The sequence below is a fragment of the Octodon degus genome, unplaced genomic scaffold (genome assembly GCF_000260255.1).
Source record: "Octodon degus isolate 3935 unplaced genomic scaffold, OctDeg1.0 scaffold00080, whole genome shotgun sequence".
In the NCBI taxonomy this organism is placed as follows: Eukaryota; Metazoa; Chordata; class Mammalia; order Rodentia; family Octodontidae; genus Octodon; species Octodon degus.
Window position 1 is genome coordinate 6,677,153 of NW_004524656.1, and position 10,095 is coordinate 6,687,247.

Consider the following 10,095-nt stretch of genomic DNA (forward strand, 5'->3'; position numbering starts at 1 on the left):
CACACACACACACACACACACAATAAATAAATGTAATAAAAATAAATAAATAATTTAAAAAAAAATTGCACAAGCTCTATATGAGGACACTATAAAACTTGGATGGATGACATCAATGAAGTAAACATTCCATGTTTATGAATAAGAAGATAATATTGTCAAGAGATGTTAGTTATTCCCAACTTGATCTGTAGATTCAATGTAATCCCAATCAAAATGTCAGCTTGTTTTAGGTATTGATGAGCTGTGTCTAAGAGTTCTACGGAGAGTCAAAAGTACCAAAATACCCCACAATATCTTCAAGGAGAGTAACGTCAGAGGCCTGGCCCTACCTGACTTCAAGACGTAGTAGAAAGCCACACCCCTGTTCGGTTTGCAAACCCATAATTCTACTGAAACAACAGCAACCTCAGGTGACAACTAACCAGCACTTGCCAGATCATTTCATTCACAGATGGCTTTCATTCCACTGCCACCTCCACACGTGGTTTTTGGTGTGGACAAGCTGTCTGTGGAGGAAGCCTGGTGCTGTAGTAACAGTGAAAGGGCATTAGGAAATGGCTTTCCTGGCCACGGGCTGACTATGCACTGAAACCTCTACAAACTGGGACCCAAAATAAACCCTTCCTCCTTCAGCAAATGTGTTCCCCTTATGAGGCTTTACTGCCGAAATCCTTACTGAGAGAGGTATCCGCTTCACTGGGCAAGTTGTAAAAGGCGTCACACACACAAGGGCATCCAACTGATTGGACTGCCTTGGTCAACAGTATTACTGATTGATGGCTATCGGTTCTCCTCCCACTGGAAACCATAACAGAACCTCTATGATATAGTTGCTGTAAGGCCTATGCTCCTAATATGAGCCCGGTGGAAATGCATGTTGGCATTAAAGCCTTGCACTACTGGCTCGGATCAGGAGTTCTGAGCAGGGGACACACGAGATTCTGTTCTAGGAACAGGCACGCTGAATGGTGGGTGGCAGGCTGGGCTGTTCCATGGCGTTCCCATCTTCATGTTCCGTTGGCTGGCTGTCTAAGTTATTACCGCTGCCATTCCCAGAAATGAAGCTTCTTTAAACCAGGTAACTTGACAGCGAGCCATGGTCCTTCGTGGCCATCGTGCCCAAAACAAAAACTGTGACCAGCTGGACTCTAATGCTGTCTTTATTGTCTGAACTTGCAGTTGTCTGCTTTGCTCTGTTGGGGTTCGGGGAGCTCCTGTGTACCCGCCTCAGCCGCTAACTCTGTATTGTGAATTCTATACTTCAATGTCCAAGAGTTTGGTCAATCTCTTAAAATATAGAGGCTGACCAAAGTGGGGAAAGTAATTAAATTTGGTCTAAAGCTGCTTCCTATCAAATAACGAGACTTAGCCAATCACAGGAGCTGAGCTTTCAGCCAATCACAGCCCATGTAGTGGTCAGACACGTCCAGGTAAGGCTACTATGCAGTGTTAAGATGGGCTCTGTCTGTATGTCTGTTCCTTTTCCTCTGTATAACCCGCCTCCTGCTTGCTGGCTGGAACTCTGAGCCTTTACTGTTTTCAGGGAGCTGCCAGATTTATGAATCATTTCTTTGCCCAAACATTGCTAAATTTAAGGTGTCTTTTTTTCTTTTCTTTTTTTTTTTTTTTTTTTTTTTTTTTTTTTTTTAGGGAAGAGTCTACAGGGTGTTCAAGGTCTCATTACTAGATCAGACTCGTAGTGATCCCCCTGTTTACAGCCTCCCAAGAGCTGGGATTACAGGCACACACCATGGTGCCCAGTCTCAATTGCCATCTCAGCACGCCCCGGAGGCAGGCCAAAGATTGAACCCCGGGCCCCTGCACCTGCAAGCAGGTGCTTAATCCACTGAGCTATTTGGCCAGCCCGCTAAATTTAAGTTTTTTAACAGTGGCAAACACTGCTCAGGCACCACAACTGACCTCAACAGATGCCACCCAAAACTCAGGTAACAGCCGGCAGCAAGCTCCCCTACACTCCCCATTCTTTCAGGCCTGAGTCAGGGACCCTCCCGCACCCCACACCCCAGTACCAGGCTGCTGCAGGCCTGCCTGCTCTGCCCCTTCCAGTCTTCCCTTATGCAGAGAGAGGAGGTTGGAAAGTAGATGGACCCCTGCTGCTCTGAACCACAAACCTGCCTGCTTGGCTTGGCGAGGGCCCTTCCGCAAACTGTTGCCCACGCGCCCCTCCAGCTCTCTTGCCACTTCCCCTGTGTGAATGCCAAGTTCAGGTGCTCAGTGGCTCCAGGGACACTGGCACAGTCTCCAACCATGGCAAACTCCTAGGCAACGTTCACATCTTCACACCCAGTGTGAGCGTCACCTCTGCAGTGCATCCTCCTGACCCCACTCCTTACACAGCAGGCCACTCTGTGCCCCCACTGCTTCTCCTGTAGGTTGTGGTGACACTCCCTGAGTTGCCCACAACAGTGAGGCCAGAATCCTTCTCAGCCACTCTGTTTGAAATGTTAAAGAAATGGTCACCTTGTGAGGCTTTTGGCTTAAGGACCATCCAAGAGCTAGCATCCAGCTGGTAGATATGCAGCCCTCAGAGCCAATTACCGCCAGCCCTACCCATTTGACTCTGAAGGGAGGCTCTGACCAGGTGGCCCCAGCTGAGGCCACAAGACTAGCAAAGTGGAGAGGGGGTGAGAATGTGGCTCTGTGGCTGAGAGCAGGAGGGACAAGCCCCACCCTGGGGACCAACCGCATCTCATGGTGGCCACGCCTCCCAGCCTGGACTTTGTCTGACTGGGACAGACAGGTGAGTGAGAAACAGAGGAGAAGCTGAGCCTGGCTCACTCAGTCAAGCTCACTGTTGCCATGCCCGTGCGGACCTGGGAGCTGCCCCTGCTCCTTCTGCTGGGGATGGGGCTAAAGGCTCAGGAAGCTCTGCCCCCACCCTGTGAGAGGTGAGTGTGTGGGGAAGCCTGGAGAGGGAGCAAGGCTCCTGAGGACCCGAGCTTCAGAGGGAAGGGAAGAAAAAAGGTCCTCCTGGGTAGCGCTCCGTGCCAGGCACTGTACTTCCTTCTTGGAACAGGATGGAAAAACTGAGGCCTACCCACTCCTGCCCTCCTAGCAACTCCTTCAGCTGAGCATGACTGGGCTCAGGATGGCAGCAAACCTGCTGCCCAGCATCCCTGGCCTGGCTGTGACAGGGCCTCAGAGCCTGGCTGTGGGCACCTGCCTTAAGGCCTGGCCCCACGCCCTCTCTGGGGTCCAGGGCAAGTCCCACCTCCTTCCTGAGCCACAGCTTCCCTCAGCCAACACAGAAATGAGGGCGCCCACCCTGCCCACCCCCAGGACACACCCTGCCCACTGCGCTGCACACAGGCTTACAGAGGTCTCAACACCCCATTGTGTCCCCAGCTCTTGCAAGTAGAGCAAAAGCAGCAGCTCGAGGGAGAGAAGCTCCATTCACAGCAGCACTGCTCCTCAGCCGGAGGGAGCAAAAGACACTGGAGAGATGAGAGGGGACGTGTGAGCAGAACTGTGCGGGGAACGGACATCCCTGGGCAGGCACAGTGAGAAGGTGCTGGAAAGAAAACTGCAAGGCAAAGGCCCCAGGGCGCCTTCCGGGCACTGGGAACAAGGCCCGAGCAGCTGGGACAGAGGCGGGAACAGGCCAGGGGGCAGAAGGGGCCCAAGGAAGAGGGGACCAGGGCTCGAGCTCCAGGGCACGACCTGGGGCGGTGCCGAGTGGTTCTGTAGCGGATGTTTTGAAGAGTGAGCTACCGAGACTTGCCGATGATTGACTGTGCACTCAGAAAGGACATGCTGCATGGGCGGGGCTGCGTGGTCAAGTGTTTGGGCACGAGTTAGATTGTTTGCCAAATGATCAGACTCAGCAGTTTGAGTGATGGCTTCTTTCCATGAAGACACCCATGAAAGCCACCAAAAGGAGCAGCAGAGTCCAGCAGAAAGTCAGCTCAGTCTCCCAAGGGATTGATCCGAGCATCCCTTCCTTTCCCCAGGCACAGTGTGTGACAGCACACCCAAGTGTTACCCACCAGGACACCCCCCAGTCTTGGTGTCAAGCCATTCTCAAGGGTCACTCACAGAGCGTGGAGTACCTGATTAGGTGACCTTTGCTACTTGGTCTCCAGATCTCCAAAGGTCAAACTGATACTGGGTGGCCAAAGGCCCCCCTCAATAAATCATATTATTAGCATAAACTATCTGCCCTGGGCAAAGGTCCCAGGAAAACAAAAACATGCAGGGCGTGAACCCAGTAAGCTACACCAGCCACTTGCTGCGTGATGAAGAATTTGGGTGGTCTCTGTCCTGGGTTCCTGGGAGGTGACCTCCCTGTCCTTGACACTCTAAGGGCCAAGAGAGTCTTTGTTGTTCATGGTAGGCCCTGGTAGTTTCTGCCAATGAGATGACAGTGTGGATCCCATGGTGGCTTCTGCTTAGGCTGTGACTCAAGATGAGGTGGGCTATGTTGGAAATACGGACAGTGTGTTTAAAGGTTGGGGCTTTGAACCACAGTATCAGCCCAACCTCTTGATCTTCAGGAAGGGGAGGGTGGCTAGAGATTGAGTTCATTCATGCAACCAATGACTCAGTCAGTAAGAACTATGTACTGGAACCCAATAAAAACTCTGCACTATGCCAGGTGTGAAGGTGCACACCTATAATCCCAGCTACTCAGGGGACACTGAGGCAGGAGGAAGTTCAAGGCCAGCTTGGATAACTTGGCAAGACCCTGTGTCAAAACTTAACAAAATAAGTGCTGGAGGGGTTGCTAAGAGATAAAGCACTTGCCTAATTGCGGAAAGTCCCAGATTCAAACCCCAGTACCACAAACATAAAACAAAGCAAATGAACAACAATAACAGAAAAGCCACTGGGCTCCAAAGACAGATGGAGCTTCCCAGATGAGAACACAGGTGATCCAGGAGGGTGGAGCATGGTGACACTCCAGGAGGGGCCCAGGCCCCCCACCTCACCCTATGCATGTTGTTTGGCTGGTCCTGATTTCTAGCCTTCTCATACAACTGTAGTCATAGGCACAGTGCTTTCCTGAGTTGTATGAGCTGTTCTGGCAAGTCAGCTAGAGGGTTCTGAGGGCTTCATGGGAACCTCCATGTTAATAGCCAGCTGGTCAGACATGTGGCTGACCCAGGGACCCCTGAACTTGTAGCTGGCAGTTTCTTGGGGAACTGTGCTCTCAACCTGTGTGGGTGTCTGCACTAACTCCAGATGGGTGACCCAGAATCAAATTGCAGGTGATGTCAGAAAAATATATGAGCCGGGCATAATGACACAAATCTGTAATCTCAAGAGGAGGCTGAGGCAGGAGGATTGTGAGTTCCAGACTAGCCTAGGCTACAAAGTGAGCTCAAGGCCAGGCTGAACTGCATAGTGAAACCCGGTCTCAAAAAGACCAAAAAAAAAGGGCCAGGGAGATAGCTCAGTAGAATAAGCACTTGCCTGGCAAACACAAGGTCTTGAGTTCAATCCCTGGTACCGCAACAACAACAATAACCAAAAAAAAAGAAAGAAAGAAAAGAAAAAATGTACAATTTTTGAGAATGATGCAGATTTTTTGAAGCATGTCGTCGCGGAGCAGGGATAAAGTCTTAGGGTAAGGACATTTTATTTCCAGGGTGGTTACAGATTCCTGTGATACTGAAGATCAGTTGCTCAGCGTCCAGATAACTGGAAATCGAAGTTCCTTCTTAATGGGATTTAGAGATGGTGGGCCCAGTTCCTGGGAAGGTGACGCACTTATGCATAAGGCAATACAGACTACTATGGACACAATGTCTATAACATTATCATATAGAACAGCTAAACTATAAAGAAGAGATAGGCCGCGCTTAAACTCTGGAGAATCTGCAGGCTCCTACTCCCAACACAGGAGCCCAGACTTGTGGTACCAGAGCTGACAGCACAGCCTGCATGGCTGCTGTAGCCCTAGCGGATGCTACAATTAAATTTAGGGAAGTAAAACTGCAAGGATTGATTGAGTCAAAATGAAAGTTCAGATAAAGGGAGCGTTTAAAAAAGCTCTTTATGCAGCGTCGCTTCTCTCTCCTTAAATGTCTCACGGAAATGGAACCGGCTGCTTGGGGAATGGTCTCCCTGCAGAGCGGGCACCAGGAAAGAAAAGCCTACTGGTGTTGCTCCAATGGAGGCCACAGGCGGAATTCAGGATGATGGGGGCTTAGGTGAAAGTCTGCATGAAAATGGATGCCTTTGAACAGGTTTTATTTATTTTATTTTATTTTTTATTTATTTTTTATTTTTGGTGGAACCGGGGACTGAACTCAGGCCCTTGTACTTTCCAGGGAAGCATTTATTCTACTAAGCCATCTCCCCGACCCCCTATTTATTTTATTTTTTAAAAAATCTTTTTTTTATTTATTTAGTACAGGGTATCGCTGTGTACCTAGACTCCAGGTGGTCCTCCTGTCTCAGCCTCCCCAGTGGTGGGATTATAAGTGTGCACCACCATGCCCAGTTTTGGTGGCCAGCTCAGCAGGCCTGGGAGCAGGGCCGGTGTGGCACGTGGTGCTGGGGATCGAACCCAGGTCCTTGTGCTTGCCAGGCAGGCACTTAGACCTTTGAGGTACCTCCCTAACCCTGAACAGGTTTTACTGATGTCCTGGTGGTGAGGATCCAACCCAAGCTGTTGTGTTGAATGCGAGCCCTGTCACTGTGCTATGCTCCCAGCCCGTTTGGACCGATTTTATATGAAGTGGTTGTGTCCCTTTGACTTGCTTGTGCTACAGGAATCAATTCTGCCTCTGACCCAACAACATTTCCCCCATGAAGGGCTATAAAGCAGAGGCATGTGACACCTCTCATGGCCTTCAGAGAGTGACCACTGGACCTTCCAAAGGGGGACTTCTGAGATGCCTGGGACAGAGAGTGGGCATGGAGCACCTTGCAGCATGACTACCCAGACTGGGGAGTAGAGAATGTCCAGAAGAGGGGTAGTGACTAGCTCACTGTCACACATTATTAGAAATTACCCCTAAGACTGAAGCACACGAGGGAATCTTGAAGCCTGAAATCCCTAGAACGCCTTGGGTGATAACAGGAATGTTCTCAGAGTTAAGGCAGAGGCTGTGACAAAACACACACGGGTGATATAGGAACATGCAGTTGAGGACACAGAGGCACTGAGTCCAGGAGTAGGCGGCCTCTTTTCCCCCAGGACTGGCTTTGGAACCTGGGAGGAGCTGCTTGCTTCCATTGCCACCTGGATGGCGGCCTAGAGCAGCCCAGGCGGAGCCCCAGGGCTGTCGGCATGTGGCTGCAGCTCTGAGCCGAGCAGCGCGCTGTTTGGAGCCTGCTTCTCCCATCAGGAAAAGATGAGACTCAGTGTGGTTTAATCCACCGGGCACGTTGTTTGCCACTGTGTACCGAAGATTGCGAACAATGGTATATACATTTAGTGCCTTGGGCGCATAATAGGTTACACGAGTCCCTGCACACTGAGCTGTAACTTAGCTTGCATATGCCTGAAGGTGTCCCACAGCCTTCTTTGTACAGGGACAGAGCTTCCCGCTGCCCCCTGGGGAGCTTGGGCAACTGGATGGTGCCTGCAGCTTTAATCCCATTAGACGCCACCCTTCTCTGCTGTGTGACTAGCTGTCTGTTGGCATTTGCCCATGTGGCACACAGTGGCATGGGTCGTGCTGCTGCTGCTCCACGTCTTGAATTATACCCAGGAACTTTCGAAGCATTTGTCAAGGTTTATAGTTACATGGTGATTAATCTGACACACAGTCCAAGGCCCAGGCAGGGAGTAGCTTTTGGAAATTCTTTTCCAAATGCTCTGCCCACCTTTCTAGTAGACAGAACCTGAATCAAAAGACTGGCACCTTCTCGCAGTTTCACTCAGCAGCTTGTCCAGCTTATACCTTAGTGTATGACCAGTGCGTCCGGGTTGTGCTGCTTGGTTTGTGGGCAGCCGTTGGAACACATCAGAATCTGAAAGGAGGGGTGCTGTTGGGCAGTGCCGGGCTCTCCCCTTGCAAGCTGGTGTAATTGTGCTAAGGGACAACGCCATTCTCTTGTTCCCTGTCTCTCCAGGCAGCAGGGAAGTGTGGGATTTTCCTTGTTGTACAACCCATGTGTTTATTTCTTTACCCTCAGCTACTATTCCTCCTCTCTCCACTTGACACTGATTTTTACTAAGCTTTTCTACTTGTGCGAGGGACATTAGGTTCACCTGCTGTGCTGGTCCAGATTTCTGGTAACAATGAGAGTCTAGTAAATGCTCCATCGCAGCCCTTCATATGGGGTAGGGATGCAAAGGAGCAGAATTAGGGGGCCATCTCAGGCTCCGGGCAGTGTAGCCGTTTCTCCGATGGGCCCACCATAGCTAGATGGGACAAACCCACCCCATGTACCCTTCTGAATTCTTGCATAAAGGTTTCAGGGTACAGCTGGAATTCCTTGTTTGGGAACTATACCTGCTTCTGATACACAAAAGATTCTGATCCTGGGATCACTGTGTCAGGTAGGAAAAAAAATATCTGACTGATATGGGGGAGATCACACAGTTATACCAACAACACTGCCCCCTTCCCCCCAGGTCCGCCCAAATGACAGAGGAATCCGTGCAGGGGGACCCATTCTTGTCCCACTGGGTCGAGCGTGATCACACTCTTGAGAGGGTGTGTAAGCCAGTCTTTCACACCTTCGTCTCCTTCATTTCAGACAAGCAGTGGTTGAACTGGTTAAGCCAACTCTCTGAAGAGTCCTCACAGCATGACATGGCCATTAGATGTGATGTCCTTTGACTCATTCTTCCTTTTTAAAAAAACTTGGCACAGGGGCTGGAGAGATGGCTCAGTGGTCTAAAGCACCTACTTGAAACAAGCTTGGCAAAGCATAGGGACCTTGGTTCGATCCTCCAGCACCACATGCCAGCCAGCCCCGCCCCCTGGTGGGCTGAGCTGGCCACACACACACACACAATAAATAAATGTAATAAATAAAAATAAATATTAAAAAAAAATTTGGCACAGGGTCTCGCTACGCATTTCGGACTCGTAGCGATCCTCCTGTCTCAGTTTCCCCAGCACTGGAATTACAGGCGTGCGCCACCACGCCTGATTGCAGTGGCTAGTTTGGTGTGGGGCCGGCACAGCATGTGGTACCAGAGATCAAACCCGAGTCCTTGAGCTTGCCAAGCAGGTGCTTAGACCACTAAGCTATCTCCCTGCCTGCCCCCCCCTTTTTTTTTTGAGCCAGAATCGTACTATATAGTTCAGGCTGGCTTTGAACTCACTATGTAGTCGAGGCTGGCCTTGAACCTGCAGCATCCACCTGCTTCAGCTTCAAGAGAGCTGGGTTTACAGGTGTGCACCACCACACCCAGCTGTGCTGTTCTTGAGCTGAGGGAAAGAGGCCCTGCCGTCCACATTGGTACAATATCATTTCTGCCAAGATAGCATTTTACAGAATTTACATCTACCTCCAGCTATGTGCAGCTACTTTAATGCCCAGGGATTATGCCCCCCACAGGTGACCTTTAATAAGTTTTTTACTGCCATCTGCCAGGCCATTGACCATTGCCTATGAGTCAGTGAAAGGTCAACTATACAGGCTTTTATCGCTCACTTCTGCCATCCCTGCAAGAACAACACACAGTTCCATCCCTTAGGCTGCTTTTTCCGACCTTCTTCAACGAATCTCCACCAGTGGGGATGACCTTTCAAATAACATATCTCATCTACCGCAAACCCAACAGCTTTTCATCAGTCAACGAAGAGCTGTTCACAGAGTACCCTAGTGGCCACAGGACTTATCAGCCCTTGTGGCTTCCCGAGCTGGCCTTGGGGGAAATGTGCTGCTTGCTGCAGACTCAAAGGGCACCTCTTTGTGCCACACGCAGTGGTTCTCTCAGAACCACTGCCCCGGCACTGCCTTCTTTATCAGAGTGGGGCCTGAACATTGCCAAACATCACAGGCATTGCGGGTGTCAGGATTATTTTGTGTCCCTTAGTCTAGAGCCAATGCTCTAGTAATTCTCCAGTAATTCTCTCTCAGAGAGTATCTCTCTTTTTTTTTTTTAATTATTTATTTATTTATTTATTTTGTGTGTGTGTGTGTGTGTGTGTGGCCAGCTCA

The 10,095-nt window shown here is 50.2% G+C and overlaps 1 protein-coding gene across 3 annotated transcripts in view; it reads left to right on the top strand.

The window, feature by feature from the left end:
- Positions 1–2,801: 2,801 nt before the first annotated feature.
- Positions 2,802–10,095, top strand: part of Treh (trehalase) — a 13,817-nt gene continuing 6,523 nt past the window's right edge. For all 3 annotated transcript variants that reach the window (XM_004636537.2, XM_023721123.1, XM_023721122.1), the window contains exon 1: positions 2,802–2,912. In XM_004636537.2, the coding sequence (XP_004636594.1) occupies positions 2,824–2,912 (89 nt within the window). In that variant the 5' untranslated portion in view covers positions 2,802–2,823. The remainder of the gene's footprint in view (positions 2,913–10,095) is intronic.